This window comes from Pipistrellus hanaki (genome assembly GCF_964339955.1).
Source record: "Pipistrellus hanaki genome assembly, chromosome: 1".
NCBI lineage: Eukaryota > Metazoa > Chordata > Mammalia > Chiroptera > Vespertilionidae > Pipistrellus > Pipistrellus hanaki.
The window spans coordinates 1,730,225-1,746,145 of NC_140503.1; the positions used below are offsets into that span (position 1 = coordinate 1,730,225).

General features: G+C 68.7%; 1 protein-coding gene across 1 annotated transcript; it reads left to right on the forward strand.

The window, feature by feature from the left end:
- The first annotated feature begins 4,238 nt into the window (after nt 1-4,238).
- On the forward strand, nt 4,239-7,698 carry CKB (creatine kinase B). Its single transcript, XM_084890872.1, has 8 exons — nt 4,239-4,323; nt 4,585-4,793; nt 4,948-5,102; nt 5,357-5,489; nt 5,947-6,118; nt 6,797-6,920; nt 7,061-7,250; nt 7,323-7,698. The coding sequence occupies exons 2-8, from the start codon at nt 4,601-4,603 to the stop codon at nt 7,499-7,501; spliced, it is 1,146 nt and encodes a 381-aa protein (XP_084746998.1). The 5' UTR covers nt 4,239-4,323; nt 4,585-4,600; the 3' UTR covers nt 7,502-7,698.
- The last annotated feature ends 8,223 nt before the right edge of the window (nt 7,699-15,921 follow it).

Sequence of the window (15,921 nt, forward strand, 5' to 3'; positions counted from 1 at the left end):
CGGGTGCATTCCAGAAATGCAATCGGGGCCGGAGGGAAGGCTCCGCGGGGTCAGCCAGGGTGCAGGGGGGCTGGCAGGGTGCAGCGGGGGCCGCCGCCCAGGCCCGCTCCCCGCCCGGCCCCGCCCTCGGAGTGCAGACCTGGGAGGGAGCCAGGGAGGGGGCCTGGGCCCCCCGAGACCCGGGTGCAGCGAGAGCTGGGTGGACCGGCTCACTTTGGACTCAGTGGGGACCGTGCCAGCGGCCCGAGCCAGGGCCGGGGGGAGGGGCGGGCCGGGAAGGCGCAGTCTTGTGCCTCGCCGGCTGACTCAGAACCGGTTCCTTCTGCGGGGGAGGTGGGCCGGAGCCGCGGACTGCGTGCGTGCCAGCGCTCAGCTCCCCGCGAGCAGGGCTTGTCCCGTTAGCCCAGCGGCTGGAGGGGCTAGTTAGGGATGGGACTTAGCCTAGGCCCTACCTGAGGCCACACTTCTGGGCGCGGCTGATCTAGCCTGGCAAAATGGGAGTGGCCAGGCCCAGGAGAGCCAGCCCCTCCACACAGCCTTGCCACCCCGTGGGGCTCTCTGAACTCTCCCTCTTCTGGGGCCGGGACTGGCCAGTCGGTGGCCCCCGCAGTTCCACGGTGGGAACCCAGGTCTGGGATCCTCAGGGATAAGAAGGTGAGGGGCTGTGGGTGGCCTCCACTCTGTGGGCTCATGTCCCCGAGGGGCTAGCACTCTGGCCACTAGCTGCCTGTGTGGCTGCTTCATGGCCTCCCTGCCTCCTGCTCTCAACATGGAGCCCGCCCCGCGCCCCGCGGCCCACCCTGTTCCAGTGACTGCCTGACGCCTTTGCACCGCCTGAGTCACTCCCTGATTGCTCCCCGGAGAGAGCTGGATTTTCCACTTCTCCGAGTTCCTCTTCCCCAGCCTCCTGTGGTGGGGAGCCCCGGCTGGGCGCCTGCTCCGCCTAAATTAGGCCTGGGTGTTTCTCGTGGTCCCTCTCCCCACTGCCGCTGGCCGTTCCCGGCTGCCCCTCCTGCAGTCCGCCTTCCCATCTGCTCCCTCTGAGCCACCAGGCGCTCAGCCCCGAGTCCTCAAGCACCGGCCTCCCGCCCCTCCCCCCACCCAGCTGATGCCCCAGATCAGGTTGGCTCCTTCTCGGGCCAGAGTCTGTGCAGGAGGGAGGGACCATTTCACAGACGGGGAGAGGAAATTGGAATTTAAAGCCAGTAAACGTGGCTGCAGAGAACTGACGGCAGATCTGGAGAAAGGTGGGAAGAGGCAGGCAGGAAGCCCTGGAGAGGGAGAAGCTGAGCAGGCACACAGGGAAGCTGCTCCGTCCACGTCCTGGCCGGGTCAGGTGAGGCGAGGTCCCTCCTCTGACCAGCCCAGCCCGGCCCGGCCGCCCACTGTGCCCTGGCTCCATGGCAGCGCCGCCTCCACTGAGCACAGCCAGCTTCCTCCAGGTCCCGCAGAGCCAAGGCCCGGGCGCGAGGAGGAAGCAACGGCTGCCCTGGCTGCTCTGACCCGGGCTCCAAGGATGCCGGGTGCCCAGCTGGCCCTTGCACCTGGCCCGCCCCTGCCTGCTTGCAGTCCCTCCCTGGAGGCTGCCTCCCCTCCCGGGCTGGGCTAACCAGGTGTGATTTCTGAGGAGCCCACACTGGATCCGGGCCAGGTGATGTCACCTGCTCCTCCCAGACGCCACTCAACCGGCTCCTATGGGCCCTGGGGAGCGAGGAGAGCCCAGGTGGGGGCTAGGTCAGCCAGGGGCACCTCCACCCGCCCCCTGCTGCCCTGATCCGCGACCACCAGGCCCCAAGCAGCCGGCCGGTGTGGGGCAGCCCTCACCTTGGCATTGGGTCTAAAGGCTGCAAAGTTCCCTGCCCCTGCCCCTGCCCTGGCTGCTGACCCCTCGCGTCAGTCCAAGTCCAGCCCAGGGTGAGCCACTCCAGGTAGGAGGGACTGCCTGCCCTCTATCCCCCACCTGGGACCTCCCCTCTGCTTATGTGCAAACTGGACAGAAGGCTCAGCCCCGAAGGCTGAGGGTGCTGAGCCCACAGGGCGGTCCCGGCTGGGCTCCCTGTCTGAGCAGAGCTTGCCTGTGCAGGGAGTCCTTCCCTCTTCCCACCCCCAAAGTGGCCGGGCCCTGGGCGGCCTGAGGGTGGGGGAGGGGGCCTGCAGAGCTGCAGAGGCTGAGACAAAGAGGAAGCCCTGAGGCCCCCCCCCCCCCCCCCCCCCACACACACACACTCCAAGCCAGCCTCCAGGGCCAGCAGCTCTGGTTTCTAGAAACAGGAACTTGAGCCGGTCAGGCCTCCGGAGGCGGAGGCAGCTGCAGATATTTCTGAAACGGGGGAAGGGGCTGCAGGAACCCCAGCTTAAGGGACACCTGCTGTCCAGCCCGCAGGCCTGCCTGCCCAGTACAATGGCTTGTTTATGAGCCTCACAAAACGCCAGCACCAAACACAAAAGCTCTGTGGGAACAGGTCAGAGCCGGCCCAGGTGAGAGGGACGAGTCAGGGTTCCTTCTGCGGTCACCTCGGGGGCAGCCAGTGAGGCTCCGCACCCTTTGATGCCTGCAGAGGTGAGGGGACTGCTCGGTGGTGCTTGTCCCTGGGTCTCTGCTTCAGGGCGTCCCGGGCACAGGGACTCCTGGCTCTCCCACCCGCCCCCATCTCCTCTGTCTGGTGGTCCTTCGCTGGGATGATCACTCAGGGCCCCCCCCCCCCGCCTCCCCCCCCCCCCTCACTTCCCGCTTCCCGCAGAGCTCCCCGGGCAGGCCTGGGGGCGGAGGGGTGTTTCATACACACATAGAAGAGGCGTTCTTCCTTTAGTGCTTTATTCTTTTTTAAAACGTATTTTTACTGATTTCAGAGAGGAAGGGAGAGAGAGAGAAACATCAATGATGAGGGAGAATCATTGATTAGCTGCCACCTGCACGCCCCCTACTGGGGATCGAGCCCACAACCCAGGTATGTGCCCTTGATAGGAATCAAACCTGAGGCCTTTCAGTTTGCAGGCCGATGCTCTGTCCACTGAGACACACCGGTTTCAGCTCTTTATTCTAAAATAAAGCGTCTGATGGGTATTAACTACAGCGGCTCCAATTCACACTAAAACCCTCCACACAGGCTCAGCCCCCCCCCCCCCCCCGCCCGCCCCTCGCGATGGGCATCAGGTCTGTCCAGGTTGACCTGTGTTTGCTTTTCGAACTACAGGCCTCTCTAGGCGAGGCCGCCCTTTCCATAGGCAGAAGTGGGAGCTGGGGGTCAGGGAGTGGGGATGTTTTTAACTCTGATAGATGTCCTGCCAAAGTGCTCTCCAAAAAAGATGGAGCAACGCACAGTGTGAGGGCCTGTCTCCGCAGGTCCAGCCCACAGCGCACACCGCTGCTGTCCCTCTCACATTCTGCTGATCTGGGGGCGGGGGGGGGGGGGGGGGGGGGGCGGGGTAAGGGTAGTGGAAGGTAGAAGAGTCATTGTTTTTTAAATTTAATTTGCATGGTTCTAATTTTTAGGGTTTTTTGTTTTTGTTTTGTTTTGTTTTGTTTTACATCTCACAGATACTTAATGGTGAGGGAGTCCTCCCACCTTTGCAGGGGGGGCTGGGTGGTGAGGCTGCCCCTGCCCCCGGCGCAGAGGGCCAGGCTGGGGCCTGGAGACAGGCTCTGCACCGCTCCGCAGCCTCGCTGGGTCTCCCCTCCGCGGAGAGGCAGGGCCCTCAGAGCTTCAGGACTCCCCAAGGTCAAGGCTCCGCAGGTGCTGCGGGCTGGGCCGCAGCCAGACTGCGCCGCGCCGCGGGCTGCTTTCACTCTGCACCAAGATCGCCCGGAGATGCCTGGGGCACCTTGAGAAAGGTCGCGGTTGGGACCAGCTGGCCGGCGCGGTGGGGGGGCAGCACCTGCGGCCCAGGACGCTCCCTCACGCCCGCCCTGGCCGCTGTCCACGCGGGGACCAGGATGCGGACAGGCCCGAGCTTCCTCAGCGCCCGGCAGCTCCCTGCCTCAGTTTCCCGCCCGGCGGCAGTGTTGGGGGGCGCCCCAGGACGTCCAAAGGTCTGCGGTCCGGCTTCGGGGTGCTGGGCGGGCGGGGCCGTGCCGGGCCGGGGAGGCGGGATGCGCGGGGCGGGGAGGCATCCTCCTGTGGGAGGCCGGGGGTGGATGGGAGCTGCGGGCGGCGGACAAAGCGGCGACGCCACCCCGCGGCGCGGGCCAATGGAATGAATGGGCTATAAATAGCAGCCAATGGGCGGCCCGCGTGGCGCCCCTTAAGAGCCGCGGGAGCGGCGACCGCCGCCGTCCGCCTGCGACGCTCCGGAGCTGAGGAGGCACCGCGCTCCCGCCGCCGGGTGAGCGGGGCCGGGGCGGGGGCCGCGCGGAGGGGCGCGGGGCCGCTGCATCCTCTGCTCCGGGCGCGGCGAAGACCCCCCAGCCCAGAGCCCGAGCGCCTGGGGAGGTGGGACGCCCCCGAGCGCGCACAGCGGACCCGCTGACCTTGGCCGCATCCGGGGGGCCGGGCCGGGGCCGGGGGCCGGGGGCCGGGGCCCGGAGGCTCGCAGGGCCTGGGAGGCCGGTGCCCGCCCCTCTGATGCGCCGTCCTCCCTCCGCAGCCCGCCGCCCGCCGCCATGCCCTTCTCCAACAGCCACAACGCGCTGAAGCTCCGCTTCCCGGCGGAGGACGAGTTCCCCGACCTCAGCGCCCACAACAACCACATGGCCAAGGTGCTGACCCCCGAGCTGTACGCCGAGCTGCGCGCCAAGAGCACGCCGAGCGGCTTCACGCTGGACGACGTCATCCAGACCGGCGTGGACAACCCGGGTAGGCGCCCCGCCCGGGCCGGGCAGCGGGCAGCGGCGCGCTCCCCGCGGGGCGTCCCGGGCCGGTCCCCGCCCGCCCGCCCGCCCCGCGCAGCTGCGGGCTGTCCCCCGCGGGCCGGGGGCAGTGACGTCACCGCCCGTTTGGCGCCCCCCAGGCCACCCCTTCATCATGACCGTGGGCTGCGTGGCGGGCGACGAGGAGTCGTACGAGGTGTTCAAGGAGCTCTTCGACCCCATCATCGAGGACCGGCACGGCGGCTACAAGCCGAGTGACGAGCACAAGACCGACCTCAACCCCAGCCACCTGCAGGTGCGGGCGCGGGGCGCGGGGCGGCGGGGCGCGGGGCGGCGGGGCGCGGGGCGGCGGGGCGCGGGGCGGCGGGGCGGCGGGGCGGCGGGGCGCGGGGCGGCGGGGCGCGGGGCGGCGGGGCGCGGGGCGCGGGGCGGCGGGGCGCGGGGCGGCGGGGCGCGGGGCGGCGGGGCGCGGGGCGGCGGGGCGCGGGGCGGCGGGGCGCGGGGCCGGGCGGCGGGTCCCCGCGGCGCTCACCCTCGCTCGGCCCGCAGGGCGGCGACGACCTGGACCCCAACTACGTGCTGAGCTCCCGGGTGCGCACGGGCCGCAGCATCCGCGGCTTCTGCCTCCCCCCGCACTGCAGCCGCGGGGAGCGCCGCGCCATCGAGAAGCTCTCGGTGGAAGGTGGGGGTCCCCGCCGCCCGGCCCCCCGCGTCCCCCGGTCCCCCTCCGCGCTCCCGGTCCCTCCGCGCCCCGCCCGCCCGCCTTGTTTACCCGTCACCGGAGCCGCCCGCCGCCCGCTCTTATCTGCGTGCCGGTCCGGTTTCCCGAGGGACCGCGGCTCAGGCCCGGCGAGGCCACCGGCTCCGGCCGCGCCCGCCCGACGCAGCCTGGGCTCCCGTGGGGCTGGGAGGGGGTTGGGGGTGGCGGCCCGGGGCCGGGCACACAGGGCTCCCACGGGGCGGGAGGGGTGGCGGAGGTGGCAGCCTGGGCTCCCACGGGGCGGGAGGGGGATGAGGGGTGGCGGCCGGGGCCGGGAGGGCGGGGCTCCCGCGGGGCGGGGAGGGGTGGGGGAGGTGGCGGCCGGGGCCGGGAGGACTGGCCGGAGGCGCCCCGCAGCCCCTGAGCCCTCGCTCCGCAGCGCTGTCGAGCCTGGACGGCGACCTGGCGGGCAAGTACTACTCGCTCAAGAGCATGACGGACGCGGAGCAGCAGCAGCTCATCGACGACCACTTCCTCTTCGACAAGCCCGTGTCCCCGCTGCTGCTGGCCTCGGGCATGGCCCGCGACTGGCCCGACGCCCGCGGCATCTGGTGCGTCCCCCCTGCGCCCTCCCCATCCCGGGGCCCCGCCCTCCCCATCCCGGGGCTCCGCCCACTCCCTCCCCATCCCCGGGGCCCCGCCCCCTGCGCCGGCCCCGCCCATACCGGGGGAAGGAGGGGACGCGCTCCTGGGACAGGTTTGGTGCCACCCGGCCTCCAGGCAGGTGACCTTGACCAGGCAGGTGCGCGGAGGCCGCCGCAGTCCCTGGGGACCCTAAGGGGGCGGTGGGGGGACAGACCAGGCTGGCTTCTCTCCCCATCTTGGGAGCTGGAGCTCCTTGTTCTCCCTCTCACGTGCTCAGGCGCCCGGGGACTCTGCCAGGGCCGGTGACGCAGAGGATCCCCAGTGGGCGAGGGCGGGCCTCCTGCTTCCCCCCAGATTCGGTGCTTTCTGTCCGGGGCAGGGGTGGAGCGGGGCTGTCCTGGCTGCCTAGCCTCTCACCTCTTAGATGGGGGCCTGGTGTCCCCTCAGTGCCGCCCCCAGCACGTGCCTGGCAGGATGGGGCAGCTCAGGGCTTTTGGATCCATTTCTGCGGTATCGTGACCTCCCTGCCGGCCTCTGGGTCACCTCAGGGGCTGAGAAGTTCCTCAGGCCTGGGACCCCGGAGTGTTTTCTGAATGCGCCAAGGCCTCAGCCCCCAGGAGGCCTGACTGCCCCCCGCCCCCCAGGCACAATGACAACAAGACCTTCCTGGTGTGGATCAACGAGGAGGACCACCTGCGGGTCATCTCCATGCAGAAGGGGGGCAACATGAAGGAGGTGTTCACCCGGTTCTGCACCGGCCTCACCCAGGTCAGGCCTGGCCCCAGCAGGAGCCGGCATGGTGGGGCTTCGGTGCCAAGGAGGGGGCAGGCCGGGCAGGGGCCCCAGCTGGTCCCTGTGGGGAGGGCTGTGTCTCTCCAGGCCTCACGGCCGGGCCTTCCCCCCTCCAGATTGAGACACTCTTCAAGTCCAAGAACTACGAGTTCATGTGGAGCCCGCACCTGGGCTACATCCTCACCTGCCCGTCCAACCTGGGCACGGGGCTGCGGGCCGGCGTGCACATCAAGCTGCCCCACCTGGGCCAGCACGAGAAGTTCGCCGAGGTGCTCAAGCGGCTGCGGCTGCAGAAGCGGGGCACAGGTGCGTGGGGCGGGGTCTGCCCGAGGCTCCCCCGTGCCTCCCCCGCGCCCCGCTGACCCGCTGTCTCCCCAGGTGGCGTGGACACGGCTGCGGTGGGCGGCGTCTTCGACATCTCCAACGCCGACCGCCTGGGCTTCTCAGAGGTGGAGCTGGTGCAGATGGTGGTGGACGGCGTGAAGCTGCTCATCGAGATGGAGCAGCGGCTGGAGCAGGGCCAGGCCATCGACGACCTCATGCCCGCCCAGAAGTGACGCTCCGGCCCGGCTGCCGCCGCCACCACCACCGCCCGCCACTTCCCATGCATCGCCCGGGCAGTGCCCGCACGCTCCCTGAGCTCGCACCGGCCGAGCCCTTAGCCGCGCTGTAGACAGATCCCGTTGCCCAGGTAGAGTTTATTTTTGTGATGGCTGAGATGTTGCTGATGCTGAAATAAACTTGGGTTTGGCCTGCCCCCTGCGTGCCTTTTTGCGGTGGAACAGGAACAGGGGGGTCCGGAGGGTCCCCCCCAACCGGCCCTATTCAGGGAACCCCCCTGGCCCTTCCTGCAGGCCTGGGGAGGGCTGGGGAAGGGGAGGAGCTCCCGGGAGGAGCCCCCAAGCTGAGCATCTAAGATCACCTGGGCCTGGTGGGCCTGGTGGGGGTGGAGCCAGCACTCTGCTCAATCCCACCTGCAGAGTGGGGGAGGTGTGGGTGCGGAGAGGAGGGCAGGAGTCCAGAAATGAAACTTTTTGTCCCCCCCCCCCTCTCCAAAACTACCCCCTCCTCCAGCCAGCCTGGCAGCTCCACCCCTGCCCTGCCCCCTGCCCCTCAGGCTGACCTGGCCCTTGCCACCCAGGCCCCGCCCTGCAGTCCTTCCAGAAGCCCAGGTCCTCATGCCTCACGGTGGTCTCACCACAGTGTCCCTGGCCAGGCTCTGCGGCTCCACCATGAGCGAGTCAGCCAGGGCCTGGCTGTCCTTGTCCAACTCAGCCCTGAGGGCAGCCTGTGCTGCCACCTGCTGGCCAGGACTGTCTGTCCTGGCACCCCTGCCTTCTCCAACCTGGGAAGGTCCCAAGCTTGGGTCCCCCAGGCCCTTCCCCTTCCCAGGTTCTCCTGCAAACGTGAAGCCAGGCTTGGCCTCTGCGCCCACCTCGTCCTGGCTGGCAGGCTGTCCACCGGAGACGGGGCTCCACCTGGGACTTGGTGTGAGGGCCATGCAGGAGCCTCTGCCAGGGGCTCTGGTCAGTCTGTTGGGCTGGCCCCGCTGGGGGACCTCTGCACCCATCCCTCGGCCCAGGGCTGAGCGGGCAGGAGGCAGGGCACCCTCTCCCTGGCCTCAGGGCCCTCGCTCCGGGGCCTGGGTCTGCCTCGCCCAGGAAGTGCAGCCGTGGGAAAGGCCTGACTCTAGGGCGGGCCGCCACGCGGAGCGGGAGCAGCAGGACACCTCCCTGCCAGGCTCGCTGTCGAGGCTCTGCTGCACAGGGGCAGCGTGGGGTTCCCGCCAGGTGTGCCCGTGCCCAGTGAGGGTGTGCAGCAGCACCTGAGCAGACACGTCACTCTGCCAGGTGGCATCCCCTCGGCATGCCGCCCAGGAAGCCCAGGTGGCCGGCCAGCCTGGGCTCAGCTGTCCAACCGGACACAACTGCCCCCGCCACCCGATTCCAGCCCTTCCCCGAGCCCGGGCTCCTCCTGTCCTCTGTGTGCCGTGTGCTCAGGCCCTGACAGGCCCAGAGACCTCGAGTTTAATTTTCCTTGAAATGATGTCAAACAAGGGACCTATGAAATGCCCCGCCCACTGCGCAGGGACACACTCCTATTTCCTTTGTCCTGGCCGGGGATGGACAGCTCACTGTCACGCTGGGAAGTGGGCCCCGGCCCGGTTCCCGCTGCAGCCCCGCTGACATCCTGCCGGACAGCTCTGGGGGCTGTTCCTGGGGCTCGGCCCGCCCCCAACTCCTAGATGCCAGCAGCATTAGTTACCCCCCTTGTGGCACTGCCCAACGCCGCCCGGGGTCTGAAGGTGCCCCGTCCCTTGGAGACACAGCCAGCGCCCCGCAGAAGGGGCTGGGAGATACAATTGCGTGTGGTGGGCGGCACTCCGGCTGCCAACGACATAAAGGGCCGCCTGAGTGCCAGGCGGGCACCGCGGAAGCGCAGGGCTCAGGAGGTGCCCCTGCTCCCCGAGGCGGGGTGGGGCAGGAAACAGCCTGTCCTCGGAGCCCACGCGGAACGTGGGGAACCCGAGGAGCAGCGGTGGGCGTGGGCGGAGAGGTGACAGGTGACTTCCTTCCAGCGTTACTTTCCAAGTTCCGCAGAGAACATCTTACATAAGCCGAACCCACTTCCCAAGATGTGTTTCAAAGGCTCTGATGTGTCATAGCTCGTGGGAGACTGAGGAGGGCGTGGCTGTTACAGCTGCGCCTGATCCATTGCCACCCACCTGTGGGGGTGGGAACGGGGCTCGGAGGATGGCGGTGGCGGGGTCGCCAGGAGGCCACGGGGTTCGAGGCCTGGGCTCTGTCCGCTGCCCTGGGCCTTTGCAGACTGCTGGCCGGAGTGCGGGCCCGCAGCTCAGCGGGCGCTGCCGAGGCGGCCGGCGGGTCCCTGCTCTGCATTTGTTTGCGGCCCAGAGCTGACTCCCTCGGCCCCTGGCTGCACCTCGTTCTCTGAACGCCTTTCCACAGGGAACGGGGGCAAGTGCTTGGGTGGCAAGCAGCCATCTTCCTGAGCGGCCCCTGGGGCAGGGAGACTTCAGCTGCCGGAAGCAAGGCTCTCCCTGTGCCCTGGGTGACTGAGGTGCTGGTTCCCAGGTCTGGCTGAGGGCCCGCGGGGGGCGTGCAGGCCTGGGCCTCTCCCCAGCCCCCCGGAGACCTGCAGCCCCGCTGAGAGCTGGGCCTGTCAGGGTGAAGGCCACCCTGGAATAATGAACTTTAGACCCAGGAAGGTTCCAAGCTCTTTCCACTGAGCCTGTGGGGCTGCTCGCTGCCCAACCCGAGTGGCACGTCCCCAAGGTGGTCCCAGCCGCCCGCCTGGGGTGAGGACGGGCCTCGGCTGGCGGGGGAACACCTCCAGGTGTGCAACCTGGCACACCCAGCGATGGCCGGCCCCGCTCCTGGCGTGGCAGTGGGGACCCTTCACGGACCCTCCTGGCACGCTGGGGCCGGCGAGGTGCTTGCTGGCCTGCCCCGGTCCCCAGGCCTTGGAGGTGCACCTGCAGGGATTTGGCCGGAACCCCCATGCCTATGAGTATGTAGGTGGCACCCGTAGGCCCGAAACTGCTGGCAGCGGCACTAACACCTCCAGCCCCGTTTCCTCTGCTGTTCCGGTCTAACCTGGGGCTCCCTCTGCCTCTCAGCTTTCCACACTCAGCCCTGCCACCCGAGCCCAGGCTCACCTGTGCTCCTCCGGCCCCTGCCCCCATCCCGGGAGGACCTCAGCCTCCGCCCCCCCCCCCCCCCCCCCCGTCCTGAGGTTGCACTGTCTCACTGTGGCCGTGGGTCCGGCTGTGGGCCTCCCACCCACCGCACCGGCCTGCTGCCAGGTCTGGGCAGACAGTGGTCTGGGTGAAAACACGCCCAGCTATTCCCGACAGACACACTCAGCAAAAACACGAACTCCCGTTACGTGTTCACTGCATGAAGACTTGTGTTAACGCTTCTGACACAAACTGCTCGGTGCATAGAGTAGTGGGTTCAGGTGCATTTCCCTCAGGAAACAGTACAGGAGCCGCATGGTGCCCGTACTTCACAGCACCACTGCGCTCCAGGTCTCCCCCCGCCCCCTCCCTGGAGCAGGCGAGGCCCAGGCACTGCCAGCTTCCCTCTGTTCCTCAAGGACAGGCCAGACCAGGGCTCTGCTCCATTATGACTGACAGGACAGCACAAGGCGGCTGTGCAGACACCGGGACTGCCACCGCCCCGACAGCAGCCGGGGACCAGCTGAGAGCACGGGGGTGGGGGGGTGGGGGGGTGGGGGGGGCACCAGCTGGGCTGGGGCTGGAGCTGGGGCTGCAGGTGAGCGGAGCGGGCGCTGGGGAGCCAGCCCGGGACCCGCAGAAGAACCTGCCGGCCAGCAGGCGCCCGGAGTGCCAGGCGTTGGGGGCTCGGTGGTGGCGTCCGCAGCTCCTGCTGCCGGGCGAGTGAATCAATGCACATGCTACGTCCCAGCTTGTTTCCATGCAGAACATGGCTGCTTCGCGATGTATCGCCCGCCCACGCCCGCCGGCACTCCCTCTCGAGGCAGCGGGAGCCGGTGCAGGCCTGGCCCTGGAAGAGGCCAGCATGCCCCGTGCCAGGGTGCTTCCACCCAGGGCAGGGGCTGTCAGATCATCGCGAAGGAAGTGCCCCTCTCCTGGGATGAGACACCGCTCATCTGAATGAGACACCGCTTACTGCAACGGTGACAGGACCGAGCCTGTCCCCCGTCACCGCCCTGCGCCTCCTTGCCCAGCCCCGAGCCGGCACTCAGGCAGCACTGGCGGTCCTGGGTTCAAGACCGTGCGTCTACCCCTCTCCTGTGAGAAAGCCCTCTGGAAGGCACAGGCTCACCTGGCTTGTCTCAGGGTCCCTGGAGCTCAGCACAGGCCCTCCGAGCCCTGCCCCCACATGCATGTCGATGAACGTCCACAGGGACAGGGCGGACAGGCCCCGGGATGCCCCCCGAAACCCCTACAAAGAACTCGGGCGGTTTAACCTGGAGAAGCAAAGTCCAGGAGGGAACACGACGTTTCTTCCAGACGCCTGAGCCCTGACCAGAAAGCCCCCGGCAGGGCGCCCGCAGGGGTAGGAGAACCCTCCCCCTCCCGGGGCGTGTGAGCCCTCCCTCCTGCCCGAGGGATGAGTCTAGAGTGTTGGCTTAAAATAACGCAGGGAGGGGGGTGAGTGGGTGGGAGGAAGCGAGAGCAAGAAACACAAAAGGCACAGGCGGGGGGCAGAGCCAGGCTGTCAGCTGTCTCTTTTCCCGGGGACGCCCCCCGCCCCCCCCCCCCCCTGCCCCAGGGCCCCGTCACCACCCAGGGGCGGGAAGTCCTTCCGGAGCAGGGACCACAGCGAGGACTGAGGAGCTGGGAAGACGCAGAAACTCAGGGTTGCCACCATCGGCACCAACCACACAGATGGCAGAACCAGTGAGTCCACAAAGCAAGGAGCCACAGCCGAGGGGACAGTGCGCATGCGGCCGGGGGGGGCACGGCGGGCCCCGCCCAGGGCCCCAAGGACCAGCTTCCCCGTCCTCAAACAGGCCTCCTGCCCGCAGGCCTCCGGGACGGTGCCCGGATGCGGCCCCGAGGCGAGGCCCACGGTAACACCCACGGCTCTGCCCTCCGACCCCCTGCTCCCACGCTGATGCCGAGCCCCAGGGTGCTGGTCTGTCATGGGAGGCTGGGTCCCAGGGGACTGGCCCGGCCTGCCTGGCTGAGCTGCGTGATGGGTGTGCAGGCAGCGGGAAGCTCAGCACACGGCTCCTGGGCGGCTCCCGCCTGTCTGAGTGCCTGCCCAGTGCCGGCTGGGGCAGAGGCGCCAGGGGGCTGGAGACCAGCAACCGCAGACCAGTTCCCACCGCTCTAGAGCTGCTGCGCCCAGCCACCCTGTGCTTTACTTCCGGCCCCTTCTCTGTGCTATGTGCAGGGTGCAGGGACTGGGACATGGGGGGGCAGACGAAGACCCTTGCCCCATGGGCCGCCGTTCTAACGGGTGTGGCGTCAGCGCCCGGAGACAGGCACCGGTGAGCGCAGGCTGCTGGGAGCGCTGGAAGGCCGGCCGCACAGGGTCAGCCCCCGAGCGCAGGCTCCACTGGAGGAAGCAGGGCGGTTCCTCCCCCACCACAGGGGGGCGGGGGGAGCAGACCCCGGGGGAGCCTCTGGCCGGTGGGCTGGGAGCGGGGCAGGGGCCTGCCTTGTGCCCGTGGGAACGGCTGTTCTCACCAACAGCCGAGGGGACACGTTACTTTTAGGGGGAACCCGAGGTCGCCAGGCTGGAGCCTGGAAGCCCGGCTGCCCGGGGCCTGGGCGAAGGGAGCCTGTGGTCCCGCTGAGAGTGAGCCCCGCCTGCGCGGCCTTCGTGGCGGAGCCTGCTGCGGGGAGCATGGGCTAGCGGGCTGTCCCCTCCGCTGCCCAGAGCCCCAAGCAAGCCCGCCCCTCCTCCCCGAGTCCGGCCCTCACACGCAGGCCTCCGCCCCGCTGCCCCCTCCTGGCCCCGACTTCTCCCTGCGGCTCCTCCTCCTGCACCTCCCGGGCCGGGACACAGACAGGCCCTGCACGAGCTGTCTGTCTGAGGAGCTGTCTGAGGAGCTGTCTGTCTGAGGAGCCGTATGTCTGAGGGCCGCAGTGCTGCTGAGCCCCCGCTCTGCGGAGTCAGGTGGGTGGGGCTGCCCCTCGAAGGGACGCACCAAAGGCCGCCTGACAGAGCTGCTGCTGCTATAGGGTGCCCAGTCACCCTCAGGGAGGCACCGGGAGGGCGGGTGCCCCCAGGCAGTTAGGACACCTGTGAGCCAGGCCTGTGCGTCCCACCACGCCCTTCAAGAGCAGGCCGCCCCCCCAAGACCTCATGGCAAATTACCAATCACCTCCAACCCAAATGAAGTCCCCAAAAAGCGAAGTTCCAAGCTTGGACCCAGGCCCTCCTCACCCCCAAGGTGTGTGCTGGCCCAGGACACAGCGCCACTGACCGGCCTCTGTGCCCACCCGCTGCCTCCTCCGCCCGGGCACGGGGCCCGGTACCCCGTTCTCTGCCTGCGCCTCAGGTGCAGCATGAAGGCCCGGAGCTGGGCAGCCGCTGAGAGCCGGCGCGTCCGAAAAGTCGCCCCCTCTCCCGGACCAGGACGCCGCCCTGCTGTTCGGGCACCACGGCAGCAGCCCGGGGTCCAGGGTGGGGAGGAGGGAGACACGACCTTGTCTTTGCTGCTTACACGATGTGCAAGTGCTCCAGGACGTCCCCTTACGGACTCCAGTGTGTGCAGAATGAGGGCCTGGCCCGGCGAGGGCCGACTCAGGCTGACCTCAGCAAAGGGAGCACCGCGCTGCCACTAACACCACGCCACCGTCCACCAGTAACAGCCTCGGCCGCCTGCCCCTGTGGCGGCCACGGGGCGCAGCCCACTTCTCACTGACCGGGGTGCCAGGTGCAGGGCGAGGACGAATGAGCAGCCGCCAACGGCTCGGCTTCCTTCTGCACCAAGAGCGGCCACTTCACCAGGGCACGTGCGAACGGTCTGGCCGAGGCCTCACGCACAGCATGGCCCTCGCCCCGCAGGGTGGAAGCGAGGACACAGCCCCCGCCCGCTTGAGCGGCCCTGCATCGCCAGCCCTGCAGCCGCACGGGAGCCCGCCGCTGGCAGAGCCTGCCGAGGGAGGGCCAGGTCTGGACACGGAAGCGACAGGCCCCAGAAGAAGGAAGGGGGCTACTGACTCCCCAGCGAAGGTCTGAAGGTTCCAGTGAGGTGACTGATGCGCTCCACACTGAGGTCAAAGGGCACTCACCTGCCCCCCTCCTCCCAGCTTCCCGCAGGCTGAGCCCCCTCTCCCAGTCTCTCCATGGGGTACCCACCCCACTTCAGCAGCAAAGACAAGGCCCCATCCGGGGCTCAGGGCGCACCCTGTCCCCCCCTCTAGGGCACTGCGCTCCCCGCTCTGAGCAGCGCCACCCACCACCCACCCTCTGAGCCCAGGCTCTCCAGGCTCCGCAGAGCCCACGCCTCCCACACCTGCCCCACCCAGGGCAGCAGCGCCTCTTCCTGCTGCTCCTGCTGCTCCCGCCGCCTCCGGCTTCTCCTCCCTCACCCGCATCCACCGAGCAAATGCACTGACTCTTGTTTCACAACATCCAGAAGAGCCACCATCCCACCGGCAGCATCTCTTGCCTCATCACCGCCACCGCCTCCCACCGTGCCTGGCTGCTCCCTGCTGCCAGGGCAAGCCTGCCCAGTTGCCAGCACCGCGCCCTGCACCGCGCCCTGCAGACCAGAGGCTGCGCACGCCCCTGGGAGCCCCGGTAGCTCCCAGAGTAAGACACGCCCTTGCAATGACCTTCCAGGCCCAGCTGGAGTGTGAGCATCTCCCTTCCCTCTGCCCACACAGCGCGGGGCTGCAGGCTCTGCAGGTGCCTCTGCTCAGGCCCTGAACCCCACCCCTCAGCCCCACCGAGCGCAGCGCCTGCGGCAGCCAGGGCCCGTTGTCACAGCGCTGACCCCGCACCAGGTCCGTCCTGGTCGCTGTGACCGCCATGCTGCAGAGCACACCTTTGAGAGACTAGGTCTGTCTGCTCACGGACGTGTCCCTCCCACACTGGAACAGTGACCTGCTGGGGCAGACGTGCCTGTGACCGAGTGTCCAGACTTTCCTCCTGTGACCAACAAACCAGCACCGAGCAGCACCCGCAATGTGACAACCTCCCCGCGAGAGCAGAGCGGCAGACAGCGAGTGGGCGCCTCACAGGACCGGGAGGGGCTGGGAGAAGGCTGTCAGTCGAATTCATGGAACGAACCATGAAAAACGAGAGGCAAGTGACACACTTCGCAGAGAACGCCTGGGATGTCCAACCCTCCGACCCCCTTGCTCTCAGGCCATGGAGGCCGTCTCTCCCTCAGCGCCTGCGGGGCCTCTGAGGACAGGTCGCTCTGTTCGGCTTGCTGGGGAAGGCAGAGACTCAGTCACTGCCTTACACTGAGTCTGAGACACAGCAGGAGAGACGATGCGAGG

Coding starts and splice junctions, on each gene's coding strand:
- CKB (XM_084890872.1), top strand. CDS start 4,601: ATGCCCTTCTCCAACAGCCACAACGCGCTGAAGCTCCGCTTCCCGGCG. Junction 6,119..6,796: donor CCCGACGCCCGCGGCATCTG/GTGCGTCCCCCC, acceptor CCCGCCCCCCAG/GCACAATGACAACAAGACCT. Junction 7,251..7,322: donor GCTGCAGAAGCGGGGCACAG/GTGCGTGGGGCG, acceptor CTGTCTCCCCAG/GTGGCGTGGACACGGCTGCG.